Below are 19,158 nucleotides of genomic sequence, written 5' to 3'. Positions count from 1 at the left end.
CAGAGCCCACTAGGGCAAATCCCATTCAATGGGGTAAGCTTCGTGTACAGAAGCCCATAAGCTGTGGACATGGCCAACCCCACAGGCAGACAGGCTAAGGGTCGATACCACACACTAACATGCCAACAGCAATCTAGGATCAACTACAAAAGGAAAGCACACACAACCCACACAAGGGATGCTCCTGGAGCACTCAGCTCAGGTGACCAGGGAGACTGTGCTACTGGGCCCCATAGGACACCTACTACATAAGGCCACCCATCCAAGACTGGGAAACATAGTAGAGCTACCTATTGCTTAGAAACAAACACAAAGAGGCAGCTAAAGTGAGGAAACAAAGAAATGCATCCCAAATGAAAGAACAGGAGAAAACTCAAAAAAAAAGGATTAAACAAAATGTAATCAAGCAACCTACCAGAGACAAAGTTCAACACAATGATTATAAGGATGCTCAACGAACTTAGTAAGAACTTCAACAAAGAGATTGCAAGCATAAAAAGAGCATACATAACATAAAAAAAGAACCAGTCAGAAGTGAAGAATGCAATAATTGAAATGAAGAATGCACTAGAAGGAATCACCAGGAGACTAGATGAAGCAGAGGATCTAATCAGTGATTTGGAAGACATGGTAGCAGAAAACACCCAACTGGAACAGCAAAAAGAAAAAAGAATTTAAAAAAAAAAATGAGGATAACTCAGTTGCTCTGCTCATTGGTGGTTGCTGTGCCATTGGTCCTTTTATTTCTTAATTTCCAGGACTCCAATTCACTGCCATGTCCTCTGAAGAAGAGAAGCTCTTTGTTGAAGGGCTCAACTTTAACACTGATGAGTAAGCTCTGGGAGATAACATCAGCAGCTTTGGCCCTATTTCTGAGATGGTTGTTGTCAAGGACCGGGAGACATAGCGATCCGGGGTTTTGACTTCATCACCTTCACCAATCCAGAACATGCCTCAGATGCCATGAGAGCCATAAATGAAGAGTCTCTGGACAGTCGCCAGATCTGTATGGACTCCGCAGGCAAATTGGCTGAGGGTACCAGAGAGGGTGCCTTTGGGACCCATGGGAATGTTTACAGCTACTTTAGAGGTGGTGGGGACCAGGGCTGTAGGAAAGTGGCAGGTATGACAATCAACCTGGAAGATATGAAGATGGATATGGAAGGTCCAGAGACTATGGTAGCAGAAGCCAGGGTGGGTTATGACTGCTACTCAGGAGGAAATTCCAGAGACAATTAAGACAACTAAGATGACGCATACACACCTATGTGGATACACAAGGAATAAAAACTTCTGATCCAGGAATGTCTTTCCTAATGGCTGTATTTGTAAAGATTTTGGAGCTTCACTGAAACATCTGTTTTAGTACATTGACTTCTATTTTTGAATTGAGCTCGCAAGGTAGCTGTAAAAAAACCTTTTAGAAAGCTCCATGTATTTTAAAAAAAAAATTTTTTCTCCCATTTAAGACAACTTCTGGGATATTTATAGAGTTTGGGTATTTTTCCTTTGACCAGTTTTTCAGTTTGGCTCTCAGGATTGGTTCTGACAAAAAAACGGCCATCCTGATTTAATGTGTATCTAGGGACATTTTAAAAAAACCCATACACAGTGTTTAACATAGTTAGGAAGCAACTTTCAAATGTAACTACAAGAAACCAATATGATTACTTAGAGGTGTTTTTTTACTAAGGGTCACCACACGGATTATACAGAAGTTTCTTTAAAGTATTGTGAATGTTCACTTTTTTTAATTCTGGAAGAAAAAATATTTGTTTTGTCTCATAGCATTTAGGATGTTCTTCATGGAGCTCATTAAAAAGATGAAACCTGAAAAAAAATGAGGCTAGTTTAAGAGACCCTCTAGGAGAACATCAAGTGTACCAACATTTGCATCATAGGGGTACCAGAAGAAGAGAGAAAGCAAGAGATTGAGAATTTATTTGAAGAAAATAAAATCACTGAAAACTTTCTTTTTTTTTTTTTTTTTTTTGTTAAAGATTTTATTGGGAAGTGAGCACAGGACTTTATTGGGGAACAGTGTGTACTTCCAGGACTTTTTCCAAGTCAAGTTGTTGTCCTTCAATCTTAGTTGTGGAGAGTGCCGTTCAGCTTCAAGTTGTTTTCCTTTTCAGTCTTAGTTGGGGAGGGTGCAGCTCAGCTCCAGGTCCAGTTGCCATTGTTAGTTGCAGAGGGCACATCCCACCATCCCTTGCGGGACTCGAGGAATTGAACTGGCAACCTTGTGGTTGAGAGCCCACTGGCCCATGTGGGAATCGAACCGGCAGCCTTCGGAGTTAGGAGCACATTGCTCTAACCACCTGAGCAACCAGGCTGGCCCGAAAACTTTCTTAAGCGGGCGAAGGAAATAGACATACAAGTCCAGAAATCACAGAGTCCCAAACAGGATGAACCCAAACAGGCCCACACCTAGACACATTATAATTTAAATGGGCAAAGGTTAAAGACAAAGACAGAATCCTAAAAGCAGCAAGACAAAGCAACTAATAAACTTATAAGGGAGCTCCCATAAGACTGTCAGTTTATTTCTCAACAGAAACTTTGCAGGCCAGATGGGATTGGCAGGAAATATTCAACATGATGAAAAACAAGGACCTACAACCAAGATTACTCTACCCAGCAAGGCTATCATTTAAAATCAAAGGACAGATAAAGAGCTTCCCAGACAAGAGAAGCTAAAGGAGTTCATAACCACCAAACATTATTACAAGGAATGTTAGAGGGACTTCTTTAAGATTAAAAAAAAAAAATCAAAATTATGAATAATAAAATAGCAATAGATACATATCTATCAACAATTACTTTCAATGTAAATGAATTAAGTGCTCCAATCAAAAGACTTAGGAGGGCAGAATGGATAAAAAAACAAAACCCTTACATATGCTGCTTGTAAGAGCTCACTTCTGATTGAAAGACATACACAGACAGAAAGTAAAGGGATGAAAAGAATATTTCATGAAAATGGAAATGAAAAAAAAAAAAAAAAAAAAAACAGCTGAGGAAAGCAATACTTATACCAGAAAAATAGTCTTTAAAACAAAGGCTATAAGAAGAGATAATGGGGGCTGGCCCAGTGGCTCAGGCGGTTGGAGCTCTGTGCTCTAACACCGAAGGCTGCAGGTTCGATTCCCACATGGGCCAGTGGGCTCTCAACCACCAGGTTGTGGGTTTGATTCCTCAACTCCCGCAAGGGATGGTGGGCTGCACCCCCTGCAACTAACAATGGCAACTGGACCTGTGTCTGAGCTGAGCCCTCCACAATTAAGTTTGAAAGGACAACAACTTGACTTGGAAAAAGTCCTGGAAGTACACCCTGTTCCCCAATAAAGTCCTGTTCCCTTTCCCCCCCAAAAAAAAAATCTTAAAAAGAAAAATAATAAAATAAAAATTTTTTTAAATTAAATAAATAAATTTATATATTAAAAAAAAGAAGAGCTAATGAAGGACCCAGTAATCCCACTTCAGGGTATTTATCTGAAGGAATCCAAATCGCTATTTTGAGGGCACGTGTGCATCCATATATTCATTGCAGCATTGTTTACAACAGCCCAGATGTGAAGGTGGCCTGGGTGTCTGTCAAAGGAAGAATGGATAAAGAGGAGGTGGTACATATATACAATGGAATATTGCTCGGCCATGGAAAGGAATGGGTTCTTGCCATCTGCGACAGCATGGAAGGACATGGAGGGTGTTGTGCTAAGTGGAGTATGCCAGACAGAGAAAGACAGATGCAATGTGATTTCACTTATTTGTGGAATATAAGAACAAAATTAACAAACAAAACAGAAACAAACTCATAAATACAAAGAACATATTGATGGTTGCCAGATGGGAGGGGTTGGTGGTGTGGATAAAAGAAAGGGAAGGGATTAAGAAGTACAAATTGGTTGTTACAATGGGGATGTAGGGTATAGTATAAGGTATATCGACAATAATATTGTAATAACTATCTATAGTGTCAAATAGGAACTAGAGTTGTTAGGGTGATAGATGGGAGGAGGTGGGGGACAGGGTGAAAAAGGTGAAGGGATTAAAAAGTACAAATTTACTTACAAAATAGTCGTGGGGATGTAAAGTAAAGCGTAGGGAATACAGTCAATGATATAGTAATAACTATGTATAGTGCTAGGTGAGTACTAGACTAGTCGGGGTATCTCTTCTTAAATTATATAAATGTCTAACTACTATGCTGTACACCTGAAATTAATACAAAATAATATTGAATGTCAACTGTAATTGATAAATTTAAAAAGTGATCAGGGGAAGGGAATAAGAGGTCCAAATTTCCAGGTAAAAAACAAGTAAGTCATGGAGGTGTAATGTACAGCATGGGGAATAGAGTCATTAATATTGTGATAGCATAGTATGGTGTCAGATGGTTGCTGGACTTATGTTGATCATTTCTTTAGGTACATAAGTGCTGAATAACTATGGTGTACCCCTGAAACTAATATAATATTGTATGTTAGCTATATTTTTAATAAAATTCTTTTAAAAAGAGAGATACCACTTCACTCCACTAGGATCACTATAATTGAAAAGACAGATGATAACACGTGTCAGAAAGGATGGGGAGAAATTGAAACCCTCATACGTTACTGGTAGGAATGAAAAATAGTGCAGACAATTAGGAAAACAATTTGGCAGTATCTCAAAATGTTAAACACAGAGTAATCCTAACTCAGAAAATTCACTCCTATACCCAAGAGAATTGAAAACATGTCCACACAAAAACTTGTACACAAACATTTATTGCAGCATCATTTCTAACAGCCAAAAAATGGAAGCAACCAAAATGTCTATCAACTGACAAATGGATAAACAAATGTGGTATATCCATACAAAATGGAATGTTACCCAGTAATAAAAAGGACTGAGGTACTGATATACAATAAAACGTATATCCACTTTTGTAGTGCAGGAGATGGAGAGACAGTAGAGTTTGGTGTTGTTGAAGAGAAAAGGGTATGGGAGCAGCAAATGTTACAGGCCCTGGTGGAGTTCCACCAGTGCAAGGTAGTAAATATTCAGCAGACCGTAACTATTATAGATGCTACCCAGGTGGTAGGGCTCCTCCGTGTAATTACCAGAACAGTAAGAGTAAGGAAAAGAAGGAGGGATGGGAGAGTGCTCCCAAAGGCCAGGCCCAATGGTGTCAGCCCTCCTTCAGGCCACCTGAAGTAAGTTCTCACCTTACTATATGCAGAGACCCTGTGATCATCAGTCACACGATTCCAACCCTCCAGTGCAGAAAGAAGTGCTGGAGGGAGCTGACAACTAGGGTTCAGAAGAACCAAGTAGACCAGTGAGACAGAATATGGATCAGAGTTATAGATCACAATTCCTCAGGGGCCCTCCTAACCGGAGGCAGCACAGAGAGGACAGCAATAAAGAGGAGAAGGAAAATCAAGGAGATAAGACCCAAGGTCAGCATCCACCTCAGTATCATTACTGCAGCAGCTTCAGTTACCTCCGCAGATGCCCGGAAAACCCTAAACCATAACATGGCAAAGAGACAATAGCAGCTGATTCACCAGCTGAGAATTTGTCCTCTACTGAGGCTGAGCAGGGCCCAGCTTGAGTAAAGGTCAGCTTACCCACACTTACCATCACCCGGTTCAATCATCCAAAAAGAGAAATGAATATATAATCCCAGCAATAAGAAATGAACCAAATATTGAGTTGAAGACCTTACTGTGCTTACTTCTTGCCCATTGACCAGAATGACTAGGACTATGCATTATCTACACAGTTTGGGGTTTTTAATATTTTTTATCTAAAGAACATCACTTTTAGGTAATGATGATTGTGGTTGTTTTTTTAAAAGCCTGGGTTTTTTTTTCTCATACATCTTTAATATTAAATATTTTTAAATTGTTTCATATCTGGTCAAGGTAAGATCTTTGAGAACCTCATTCTTAATTTGTAATAAAAGTTTATAACTTTATTATTTAAAAAGTCAACTGTGATACTGTGATTTATAATAAGAAATATATGTTTGGGCTTCCTCCCCTTTTCTATGAACTCAAGAGTTTTTATACAATCTTTATGAATGCCTTTTATTGCCTGTATGGTAAGCAGAATTTCGAGCAAGCCCCAAGTTCCATCCCCTAATCCCCAGAATGTTAAACGTGATGAAATATCACTCTATTGATTATGTTGTGTTATATGACACTGGTGACCTTTAAAAATGGAGATATCTAGGTATGCCTAGCTTAAGCACAGATCTTAAAAGCACATGAACTTTCTCTGTCTGGTGTCAGAGGAAGAAGGCAAAAAATGAAGCCCCAAAATTCCACACATGGGAAGGACTTGAAGTGCTGTTTCTAGTTTAAAGATGGAGGGGCTCACATGAGAAGGAATGCAGGTGTCCTTAAGGAGGTGAAGATGCCCTCAGCCCACAAACAGCAAGGAAACAATGACCTCAGTCCTATAAGTGCGAGGAACAGAATTCTGACAAGAATAGAAATGATCTTGGACAAAGACCCTGAGATTCAGATGAGAACTCAGCCAGCCAACACCTTGACTTGTGATATCCTAAGCATAAAAGCAGTTCAAACTGCCTGGACTTCTGAGCTACAGAACTATAAGTAAATACATGGGAGCTGTGATAACTTGTTAGGCAGCAATAGAAACGAACACATCTTTAAAATATTCCATTGATCATAACTTACTTAACGTTGTTGCCCATATTTTGCCCTAATGAATAATGCTGCTATATACACATTCCACACTCCACAGTCCAAAGCCCTTAAGCCTCATTTCTAGCCTGCCTCCCTTTCAGTGAGAGCTCAAAACTAGAATTATTCAGTAAAGGAATATGAACATTTTAATGGCTTTGATTCATAATGCTACATTGCTTTCCAACATGACTATTTCCATAGAAATTCCGTCTCAAAGGTTCACTCAAAGAGAATTTTGTTTAATCTTTGATTCCAAACAAATTTATGTAATATATGACTGACTATACCTTATTTTGACTTAGAGCAGCCCGCACTTTTGATATCCAAATAATCTACAGTTTGACTGTCTAAGCTCTTGTCAGCCTTATTGTGTGGAGACAAAACCACAACAATGATTATTTATTCTCTAAACCTAGCTGACAGTAGGCTGTAATGTTTAACAAACTTCCCTGAAAATTTGAATTACAAAGCAGGAAATTACAAAGCAGGCAAGGAAGATCTTAAAATGGACTACAAACCGGGGCAATCTGGTTCCAAAGTCCCCTGTCTTAACTCATAGCAGGCATACACTCAGGAAATACAACTTCTTACTCCAATGGCTGCCTTTTGAATTTTGCTACAGCTGAAGAGGCTTCGTAATCACTGTGTCTCTCACAGCACAGAGGTAAGAGGCAGAGTCTTTCATCTGAAGATCCTTCACAAGGAGGTAACTGTATGTCTCAGAACGACTCAGGAATGAGGAAAAATGATGCCCTCTGCTCTCCAAACCATCCAGAACTTGTAAGAGATAATATGGGTGAACTGCCCTCATGTTGTTGGTACCAGGACAGCCCGTTAAACCCCGATGCCTGGTACGAGCAGTTGATCTGGACAGAGGCTCCTTCCATAGCCGTCAACTCAGCAGTCTGCTGAACACTTTGTCCTGGAATGCCTATGAGAAGACACATACGTGACCATTACCAGGGCAGCATTCCTGGAAGCCACATCATTATTAAAAAGGTCAGTTTCCATAGAGTCACAAAAAAACTGCCATTGATGGAGGAGTTCCTTAGCTAGCAATAAGTGGTGGTAAAAGAAGGAGGAAGAGAAGGAGGATAAGGATAATTAACACCACATAAGGAAAATGTGTGTCAGGAAAGACTCTCTTATCATAAGTGTGAGACGCTGTAATCATTTAATTTAGCTGGAAGAAAATTATTTTGAAAATTCCAAGCAATGTTTCCTTGGGAACATTGGGAGACTTACCTTCCATTGTCAGAAAAACATAAAGAAGGAAAAGTCCCCACATCTGCTGCAGGACACTACGAGCCAGGCACTGCATCCCAGTTCCTGAGCCGCTGAAGGTCGAAGGTCGACTCCCTCCCTGTGGATGCAAAACCCAGAAGAAATGCAAGGGGAGGAGCTTCTATCCAAAAAGGGGTGACTCTAAGCTTCCACCTGAGCAGCTCTGGGTTCCCTTATAGGAGTGTCTTAACATGAATATTTTCTACAAACAAATCCACAGGTCTTAATCCAAGTGATTCTGTGAACATTGAACAATAGAATTGCGTGTAAACAACAGAGATGAGGAATGGGAAAATAATATAAAACAAAGGCAGACGTAGTCAATTTTTCCATACTGAGTTTCTCTTTCTCAAAGCAGGAGAAAATAGAAACAGGAGTGGGATTAGAAGTGGTGTGTGTGTGTGTGTGTGTGTGTGTGTGGTAGTGGTGATGGTGGTGGTATTTGTGACAGTACAGAAGAGATGGAGTAGTTTTTCTACCATCTAAATGTATCTCCTCACATGCAAAGAGATGTTATTTAAAAGATCTAAAGAAATACAATATATATCTGTCTGTATTTATGAGTAAATATAGAGGAATGGATGTGGAACAACAAAGGAAACTATTAACTGTAGTTACTTCAGAAGGTTGAGATTTTTTTTTAATTAAAATGTATTGGGGTGACAATGGTTAGTAAAATTACTTAGGTTTCAAGTGTACAATTCTGTAATACATCAGCTATATACCACAATGTGTGTTCACCACCCAGAGTCAGTCAGAAGGTTGAGATTTAAAGGAAATTAGAATATAAATCTCCTCTTATATATCTTCGTTTTGTTTGATTAATAATTTTTATGTAATAAAGTACGAACTTGAAAGAAGGAAGTGGAAGGGAACAAAAGAGGACGAGAAGAAAACTGACAGAAGGATGGGAGTGAGGGAGGAAGGAAGGGAAGAAATGTTTCAAACTATTTCCCAATTGTCACAAAAGCAAATTATCTCTTTTGACACATAGTTTTCCCAAGCTAATGCACCCCCGTATACAGTATCTTCGCTAAAGGAATTTATATCCCTCATGAGTCCTCTGGATTCATTATTTCTATTTACTCCATATAGGAGACACAGTTCAGTACTTGGTTTTAACATAGATGATACTGTCATCTTGTGGCCAGATGTAACATTGCAATGTCTCTCTCTCTCTCTTCTCCTCTCCTCTCTCTTCTCTCTCTCTCTCTCTCTCTCTCTCTCTCTCTCTCTCTCTCTCTCTCTCTCTCTCTCTCTCTCTCTCTCTCTCTCTCACGCGCGAGCCTAAACATCTTCCTTAGTAATTTAGAATTAAAAGGAATCTCAGAAATCATCTAGTCTTTGTCCAGCTCCATCATTTTACAGTGGAGGTTCCTGAAGCTCATATCACACTTCATTTCTAGCCAGTTCTCCAGTATCACTCAGATTAACATTAACTTGTATAAAATAAATAAATGAATACCCAAAGCTACTTGAACTGGCATATGCTACCTAGACCTGCACGTGAACGTGAGAATCAGTTTGATATCAAATCAACCCCTGGTAACTTTGAATCAGAGGTTCATATTTAAAAGCACAGCTTGTTTTGTTTTGTTTTGTTTTTTTCCTGTCCACAGCATTTAACCTGTGTGGCGGTTTCTCCTATTTTTTTATTCAAAAGTATTTCTTGAGACCCTACCATGTGCCAGTCACTGTTCTGGTGCTAAGGATTCCAGAATGAGCAAAACCCCCTCCTCTTGTGAAGCCTACATTCTAGTGAAGAGAGATCAACAAGAAAACAAGTAAATGAGTAAATATAGTATGTCAGGTGGTGTTAAATGTTACTGAGAAAAATGAAACAGCAAAGAGGAAGGAGAAAGGTCAAGAGAGATCTCACTGATTAGGTGACATCTGAACAAAAACCAGAAGGGGTGATGGAGAATTCCTGATGGATATTTGGGGAGGGACAGTGACCAACTGAAATCTCATAACACTTCCAGTTTCTTACCAGAAACTATTCTGACAGGGTCATTCCCCACAGCCCCCTTTCCAGAGATCTACTAGAAACATTTGCAGCCACTCTCTCTCAAAACAAAATAATGAGGATTTGGGGAGGGAAAAATCTCATTAGGGAAATACTTTAGAGTAGGATTTCCCCAGAGGTTAGAATTTTTCTTCAAATCTCTTGACAGTGTTTTCTTCTTCTTCTTTTATTCGGAGCAACAGAGGCAACAACAGATGAAAACCAATGTAAAATGTGATTCAAATAATATAGAAGTCACAATATTCAAAGAGCCCTGACAGGCAAGTGCTCTCAGAGATTCTGAATATTTTTTTGCCAGGTAAACTCCTGAAAGGATTCTAAAGCCTTTCCAAATCAGACATGGGAGCCTTTTACAATAGGCCAGACTGAATCTCTGAAGGACATCTCTCTATCTGCTGGACCATTTCATTCAAGGACAGCCAGTCTCCTCCATGATTTCTCAGCTCTGTACATGTGAGTCTAAGATGGATGGAAAAGCAATCCTGAAACCAGCTCCATTAAGAATAAGGTCACACACTAATTCTGAAACTTTAAATGTTTCCTGTTATTTTGTTCAAATGTTCATTTAATCAGTCTCTTTTCTCCATCTTCTTCCTCAACTTTTTCCCAAACAGCTAGAATTAACTTCCTTCTTTCCAAGCTTAGGGAATTTCTTTTTTGTGTTGAGAAAATGACTCAAAAGAATTTTAACACTATTTTCTTTTCATATTCTCTTTTTCTTAGGATAGTGATAAAGGGCAAAGTTGTGCAGTGATAAAGTCATAAAGGTTGTGAAGAAGATTCTTTAGTAATTGTGCAAACATAGGCCAAATTGGTCACCTTTTCTTCCTCCAGTGAAAAGAACACTAAGTGCCTCTCCTTAAACAAGCCCATTTTTTTAACTTCAGGTAAAAGGACCGGAATATCCTCTCGTGGGAAGAGATAAAATATGTCTAGGCCACCTCAGACTCTATCCATTTCCCTTACTCTGCCCTAGCTCTATCAGGATGTCTAACCGAATGAATGTGATGGAAGGGGAATCTTTCCAGAAACAGATTTGGGTTGGGTCTTCTCCCAAGGGTAAATAAAGGTCCTGTGATCCTAGTATATCTAACACAACAGTGGGCCAGTCTTCATTTTTCATCTTCAGGATCTCATAACTGTTCCCTAATGGCCCAGATCCCAAAATGCACTATAGAAATCCAAACTTTCAAATAGCTGGAAGTGCTCGCACCAAACTGGCCTGATTTGGGCAGAAGTGGGGTGGACAGAAAGCAGCCTCTCCCATCATCCCATGGCTCCATAGAGTTCTCTAAAAAGTGCTCTTGGCCATCTCCACTGTTCTTATCTTTTTAAGGCCCAGTCTTTCACCCATCCCCACAGCCTTTCCCTAGAGTTTCCAGGATAATTGCTTTCAAAGTATATATTATTTATTCTCTAATGTCACTGGGCCCTTATTTTCCGATGCTTTTTGTATTGAATTTTAAACTTTTGTTACTTTTATGTGCTTTTATATTTAAATTCCAACTATTTCCTAACATGATTTTAGCAATATCAAATAGTCTAAAACAGGAGATTTTAAAATAAGTTGGTTATCTAATTAGCCAGAATAGAGATATTAAAGTTATTTTTAATTTTTTGAAATTCTTTAAGTCTGCCCCTTTCTTCACTTTAAATATCCAAAGTTTCCACAACTGAAAACAGGAGCAGACCTAAAATGAAGTGATACATAAACCTACTGGACCGGGGAACAGCAGGGCAAGGAGGGTGGTGCCCAGACTCTTCTCTCTCATCAACACATCTAACCTTCTACAAACATGCTCCCTGTTTCTCCAAAGATCCACCTTCTGGAAATCTGCTCCGTCCACCTCTCTGCATCACAGATTGCCTTCCTCTACAACCCCTGAACACCACAGCCTAAGTCAAAACCTCCACCCTCTGCAAAGTCAGTCTTGAAAACTAATCTGCCCTCACATCCAGCAGCTGTTACCCACCTCAGTTTCCTGGTCCTACCAGGAAGGGCAACCAGAACCTAGAAGGTAAAAGGAACTTTCTTCCAACAGGGAACCTGGGAGAAGTGGGACCAGATTTATGCCACCATATTTATGCAAAACAAATGGGGAAAATCAGACTAGCAAAGCAGATAAATTGGGAACAATTTTTTCACCATATGTAAATATGTATTTATGGAAATCTTCCAAATGATTCCTCTAGTGGTACATTTTATCTGATTTTATATACAATTAACTTTCATAAAACATTTCAGGAGCATGCTTAACATTTTCTAAGGACCCTGAAGAGCCTGGTATATTAAGTATTATTATTACTATCAATAGCTCTTAAATGTTAATATAGGAATTATGTTATTTTAGAAAATAACCAACGTAAAATCTCTTGGAATTATCTGATGAAGATTGAATTGGTAAACCTGTCAATACTCACGTTATTTATAATTAATCTGTTGCCACTATAATTGCTTCCTGAAAAATAGTCATTTAAATTACAAAGATATTTTATGGCTAAATGACAGATGCATGCATCTCAAACCCTAGTGTGGAGAGAAAAATCTTTTATCTAACATCCTATTCAACAAAAAGAGTGAAACAAACATATTTTATTCCTCTATCTTTTCTTATCATCCTAATTAAGTACTTCAAATTCTTTCAAGGTCTTTAGAGAGAGTTGCTGTATTATAGACTGTATATATATATATATATATATATATATATATATAATGTATATATACGTGTATATATATATATATATATATATACAATAAGATCAATTCCTGCATTAATCAATGCTTTTATAATAAACAATAATAATTCCTTTATAACCCCATACCAAAAAAGTCTAATCGCAAACCAATGGACCACACAAATCAATAAATATAAATGATATCCTGGAGCAATAAAAAAACATGAATGACCCTTGGAATTTGTTACAATAAAACTAAATCCATATTGCATAAGAATGAGATGCCCTTGCCAGCCAGGTGGGCCCAAGGTTTAGACAAACAAGATCAAGCAGAGAAAGCAGCACTGTGTCAGGATTCAGTGGGATTTGGCAACATCCATTCAATCAGCCATTTAGTCATCCCATCTAGCACATCCCATCTAGTACATTCAGATATTGGACAATGGAAATATAATATGATACCTGCTCTGAAAAGTATAAGCATGGTCCTTGGGAATCAGGAAAGTCTTCGTGAAGGTGAGGACCCTAAATTCAGTCCTGAAGGAAAAGTGGGAAGGGAGCATTACGAGGTGAAGGGAGCAGAGAAGGCAGACTGGACACAGGAGCAGGGAGTCCTGAGGACTCCTGTGCATCTGAACACTAAGAAGGAATTGCAAGAAAGCGTAGATAATAAATAAAAGTGATGTGATGGAGTGGTAAATAAGGGCCAGATAATGAATGTCTTTGCATGCTATTGTGAGGAGATGGGATTTTTAGCTGAGGGCAAAAAGGAGACATTGCAATGATGATTAAGTGGAGAAAAAAAGTAGATGTAGTAATCGTAGCATATGCATATGCATTTCATACTTCTCAGCCTCAACCTTAGCCCCTCTTTGGTGAACATCCTTTTTGTTTGGAGTTATAAGTTCCCCTACTCCCTGATCAGCCAAATTCAGCTTCTAAGTATCTCCCAATAAACAAGGGTTTCCATTCATCTAGGAAACCACCCAGCCTCTGGACAGTTTCTCATATCAAGTGAACTGAAATAACTAATGGCAACACCACTTCTTCTTTTAAAAAAATTTAATAGTATTCAGTTTCATAAATCATGTTATGAGTTATTCTCATAACTCTTAGGTATTAATCATCAGAAAAAGCATTCTTTCACCACCTCCCTGTGTTGTATTTCCCTTGTCTGGCTTCACCATTCATCTTAGCAGACTACAGAGAGACATGGGAAAGACCAAAAACACATCCCTGGACACTGTGGTGACAGATTTCATTCTCCTGGGCTTATCTCACCCCCCAAATCTGAGGACCCTCCTCTTCCTGGTCTTCTTCATCATTTACATCCTTACTCAGCTGGGGAACCTGCTCATTCTGTTCACTGTGTGGGCTGACCCAAAGCTGCATGCTCGCCCCATGTACATTCTTCTGGGCGTGCTCTCATTCTTGGACATGTGGCTCTCCTCAGTCATCGTTCCTCGACTAATATTGGATTTTACTCCTGCTACTAAGGCAATCCCATTTGGTGGCTGTGTGGCTCAGTTGTATTTCTTTCACTTCCTGGGCAGCACCCAGTGCTTCCTCTACACCTTGATGGCCTATGACAGGTACCTGGCAATATGCCAGCCCCTGCGCTACCCGGTGCTCATGAGTGGGAAGCTATGCACCATTCTTGTGGCTGGAGTTTGGGTGGCCGGCTCCATCCATGGGTCTATCCAAGCCACCCTGACCTTCCGCCTGCCCTACTGTGGGCCCAACCAGGTGGATTACTTTATTTGTGACATCCCTGCTGTATTGAGACTGGCCTGTGCTGACACGACTGTCAATGAGCTGGTGACCTTTGTGGACATTGGGGTAGTGGCTGCCAGTTGCTTCATGTTAATTCTGCTCTCCTATGCCAACATAGTCCATGCCATCTTAAAGATACGCACAGCTGATGGGCGGCGCCGGGCATTCTCCACCTGTGGTTCCCACTTAACTGTGGTCACAGTCTACTATGTCCCCTGTATTTTCATCTACCTCAGACCAGGCTCCAAGAGCCCCCTGGATGGAGCAGTGGCTGTGTTTTACACTGTTGTCACGCCATTACTGAACCCCCTCATCTATACACTGAGGAACCAAGAAGTGAAGTCTGCTCTGAAGAGAATAACAGCAGGTCTGGGGGCTGTGAATGAAAATAAGTAACTATGGGCTCAGGGACTACCTACACCACCATGGCCACCACTCTTTTCAGCTATTGCTGCATGTGGCAAATGTTTAATAAACTGTTAATTATTTAAACTGAACAGAATTTAATTCTATTTATGAGAAATTTCTGACCTCTTTGGATTCATAATCTTTTTTATCTTTTTAAATTGGTTCAAATTGTTTTACATTATTTGTTTAGAAATAAATGGATACATTACTTCTACTACCTCTGATTACTTTGTGGTATAAAAAAATGCCTTATCAAAGGGTAAATAGGATGAGAATGTGTCAACCTCTTCAAAAGTATATTATGGCAGAAAATGTGAAAGGGGAAACAAATGACATAATGCTACCCCAGCCCTTTTTTCATTCTCTTTGCCCCTAAACCCTAGTCTCCTATAAATTCTGTTTCTTTGCTTATATGGCATTAACATTTCCAAGCACTTGAACTTGAAAATATTGGATGATTTATGTTTTCTTCCTGTCCATCACTCTTCCCATGTACTAAGACATCAAATTCTGTCCCTTTCACCTTTAGAATATCTCTCTTGATTCCTAAATAATCTTTTGTCCTCTTCCTCCTCATCCATATCACAAAAAAATTACCCTTCTGGACCATAGAATCTGTAGGACTCTGTAATGAATGTACAATAAAGTCAGGCCCTTTAATCTGGAATTCAAAATCCAAAAAAATCTGGACCCAACAAACCTTATCTCCCAACACAACTCTAACCTCCTTTTCCTCTCTCATCCTCATTGATTTACTGCTATTTCTTGAGTATGGCCAATACTTGCCTGCCACTATTTTGCTCAAGTTTTCCCCTTTAGGTGGAATACACTTCCCATCCAAAATCATATTGTCTAATCTCTTAAAGACTTTTCTTAGAAGAGTGTCAAACTATAAGCTCCAAATTTTAAAACTCTTCTTAATGAGGATCTTGGCCTTTATGTTTCTTCCAACTGACTTCCTTCACTGCCTAGCACCCGAGTACACATGCAAATAACTCTTAAGGCATTTGGATGGTACTGATTTCCCAAAACGAAATAGATGGTCCACCCCAAACATTATAATTTGAGGAGGATTTATTTGCATAGAGGCTATTTACAAAGATATGGGAGTAGGAGGACCACAGGAAAAGTTGAATAACCTGGGGCTCAGTGACACTCAAACAGTTTACCATCTCTAAGCCAGAAGAGACAAAGGAGGAAACAATTAGGAAAGCCAGGAGGAAAAGTGTCATATAACTCTCCCAAATCCTGTCCTCCAGAGTAATGACACACACATATACAGCCTGTAGATGTTTAGTTTTTCTTGAGCTACATATGTAACAGTGAATAATTAATCCCTGAGATGGGGTACACTCTTGTTGATGAAACATCTTCTACTACCATTCTTTGGTTTATTTTCCCCAGGAAATAGAACTGAAGAGAAGTTAACTGCCACAATGAGTGCATGCTCCAGACATCTGAGTATCAATGCGGCTCTGGAAATGCCATAGATACCACAAGGATGAGAAAATAACAGGACGATAGGATGTTCTAGCTAGGAGGGATACAGAGAGCCCCAAAAATCTCAAGATAAAGAACACTGAAGCTGGATTCATTCCCAAATACTCTAGGGAACAAAGCCAAAAGATGCTCAACAAGAGCTCAGGAAGCTTCGCTCTAAACATCATGAAAGATAATCGGATTAGATGCACTCCAAATCCTGACAACCTATGTTTATTTTATGCTGTGAGATTTTATCTGAACACCCTGTAGAGCCAGGGTTTGAATTTAGAAGTTTCTGACACCCAAATCCATATGTAGCTACTCTTTTTTGAATGTGACAACAGAGCTGAGTCCCCAGTTTGACCCACAGTAATTCTAAATGTTGTGGTTCCTACCCTCAGGTAATGGCTTGCTCCAACTTCTAACACCCAACCTTATTCCAGGTGGAAATGAAAGAAGTTGCTAAGTCAGCTAGAGAGAAATGCTACTCGCAGAGATAGAAAGTATCAAAGAGAGGTGATGCTCTTTTTGAAAATCTCTATGGTTGAAAAACGTGATTTTAGAGACTTAAGACTGTAGGGTAAAATAGGTTTGAAAGCAAGGTCAGAGTGAGTCTACAAAAGTCTTTATGAATATTCCTCATAGTCATTAAATTAAATACAAGGATAACATACTGAGTAAAGAGAATATCAATAACTTACATGTCTTCAAATTTAAGACATTTGATATTGTACAGTCACTTCTTTCTACCATTCACTTTTTGCTAGAAGTTTTTTAGACTTTATCTCCTTCATTGTTTCAATGAGGTACTTAAATTTTCATTTTTCATTTTTTACTAATAACACACATGTCATTTGCTTCAGTGGTAGATCCTCTATTCAAATGTTCAGTATCTTTCTGATTTTATGTGTTGGAGTCCTACTATGAACCTAGATACATTTGAGTAATTTGAAAGATTGAGATTCTTTGGATACTTGGCTTGTAGTCTTGTAATCATCCAATGCTGTATAGCGCTTACTCGGCTCATCACTAATTTATATTATAAAATTTATAACAAACATATGACATCAGCATTGCTTTTATACATTTCATCATTCTTCTTCTAAAAGACAATGAAGTCCAGTTCTGAGGGTGAAGTTTATGTCCCCTATACTTTCAAAAGCATGTTTTCTAAAAGGTCTATTCTTTCTCTGTCTTCACTAGAATATATGCAACATGAGTGCAGGGATCTTTTATTCACTGATCCCACCCTCCTCATAATTGAAAGCATGTCTAGCACATATGAGGTTCCCAGCAAAACATTTGTGACATGAAATCCATCCATTTTACCTTTATTTCCTGGTCCCTACCACCAAGTCTCTCTTATTCTATTTATACCAAAAGGATGATTCAAAATTAGCTGATAGAAGAATTTAAACACCCAAAACTAAAGGGAAAATATACATAGAAATAAATACATGTACTAAGATGTACTAAAAGAAAGAGGAATTCACATTATGAGAAAGAAATTCTGCATTTCCCTGTCTACACAGAATATATAAGCTATAGTGTTCAACAAGACTTTGGGATAGCACACAAGAATTATAATTCAGAAAAAGAAAAATGTTTAAACTCGATACAAGATTTTACTATTCTTTATATCCATCCTTAGTGAGTTTATGGAAATTATCTACAGGCCCTGTCTTTCCCACCCCACCCTCCGCCTCATTGCATAACCTTACTCTTCTGTTCCACAGAGAGGAGTTCTCCTTAATCTTCCTTTTACTCCTTAAATCTGCAGACCCAGCATTCTCCAAAATGCTCCAACTTTGGTGGATAAATCCACCAAAAAGTTAAACAATATCAAAATAATCCCTCCAAGAAATACAAAAATGAGGACAGAGTTTACAGAATTAAATGGAATCTCAATATCTCAAGCTGAGGCATTTTCCTTTACTTCACAAATTTCAGAGCTTTCCAGGAATAAATGAATAAGTGTATAACTTATTATTGCATAAACAAAAGTACTCACCAAGGATCTTACCGTTGAATAAAGAGCTTTTTTCAAAAGCAAATTCTGTCTTCCACCCTTAGGGCCACAGGATAACTAGGACAAGGAAGGAAAGGAGAAGAAAAAGAAGAGAGAGCGCGCAGATCATCTTTCCTTCTAGCAGTCCATGGTTCAGATATACTAGAATTCACTTTCAGAGTTTTCTGCTACATTATTCTAAACAAGCTTAAAGTTAAAGGTAGAAGCAGGCCTACGGGCTGACAATTAAGTTTGCGAACTTGCCATTGTGCACTTACATTGGCAGCACTGTACAAAGAGCTCGGTAAGGTTTCATAGCCTTGGTATATTAGTGTCTCACAGATGTGTTCATGTCAACGTGTGGTGATGTCTTGCTGAGTGGCGATCATTATTGTTGTTGTGTGTTTTTGTGTGCCGTCGCAAGAATTTCTGAGCTTGAATTAGAGCAATGAAAAAACATTAAATTTCTTGTTAAACTTGGCAAGAGTGGAAGTGAAATCAGAAGTCCAAGCTTATGGGGATAATGCCATGAAGAAAACGGCAGTGTACAAATGGATTAAACGTTTTTCTGAGGGGAGAGAATGGATCACTGATGAAGAGAGGTCAGGGCGGCCAGTAACAAGCAGAACTGACAAAAAAAATTGCAAAACTTCATCAAATTGCATATCAAAATCATCAGCTGACTGTGAGAAACATAACAGATCAAGTAAACATCGATAGAGAAACAGTTAGGAAAATCTTAACTGAAAATCATGGCATGAGAAAGGTGTGTGCAAAAATGGTCCCAAAGGAGCTCA

The 19,158-nt window shown here is 38.9% G+C and overlaps 1 protein-coding gene, 2 pseudogenes and 1 gene segment (V, D, J or C); 3 read left to right on the top strand and 1 right to left on the bottom strand.

The window, feature by feature from the left end:
• Positions 1-775: 775 nt before the first annotated feature.
• On the top strand, positions 776-1,248 carry LOC117024205 (RNA-binding protein 3-like; annotated as a pseudogene).
• A 3,618-nt stretch (positions 1,249-4,866) lies between these two features.
• On the top strand, positions 4,867-5,719 carry LOC117023613 (Y-box-binding protein 1-like; annotated as a pseudogene).
• Positions 5,720-7,230: 1,511 nt separating this feature from the next.
• Positions 7,231-19,158, bottom strand: part of LOC117023612 (T cell receptor alpha variable 1-1-like) — a 29,047-nt gene continuing 17,119 nt past the window's right edge. Inside the window, 3 exon segments of the V gene segment in view lie at positions 7,231-7,635; positions 7,950-8,067; positions 18,377-18,439. Coding sequence covers positions 7,424-7,635; positions 7,950-8,025 — 288 coding nt within the window.
• On the top strand, positions 13,812-14,917 carry LOC117023609 (olfactory receptor 10G2). The gene has a single exon (XM_033108617.1). It carries the CDS (start codon positions 13,903-13,905, stop codon positions 14,857-14,859), a length of 957 nt encoding a protein of 318 aa, XP_032964508.1. The 5' UTR covers positions 13,812-13,902; the 3' UTR covers positions 14,860-14,917.

This window comes from Rhinolophus ferrumequinum, chromosome 6, assembly GCF_004115265.2.
Source record: "Rhinolophus ferrumequinum isolate MPI-CBG mRhiFer1 chromosome 6, mRhiFer1_v1.p, whole genome shotgun sequence".
NCBI classification, from domain to species: domain Eukaryota; kingdom Metazoa; phylum Chordata; class Mammalia; order Chiroptera; family Rhinolophidae; genus Rhinolophus; species Rhinolophus ferrumequinum.
Note: the sequence above shows the minus strand (reverse complement) of the source record. Positions and strands in the feature narration are given on the sequence as shown.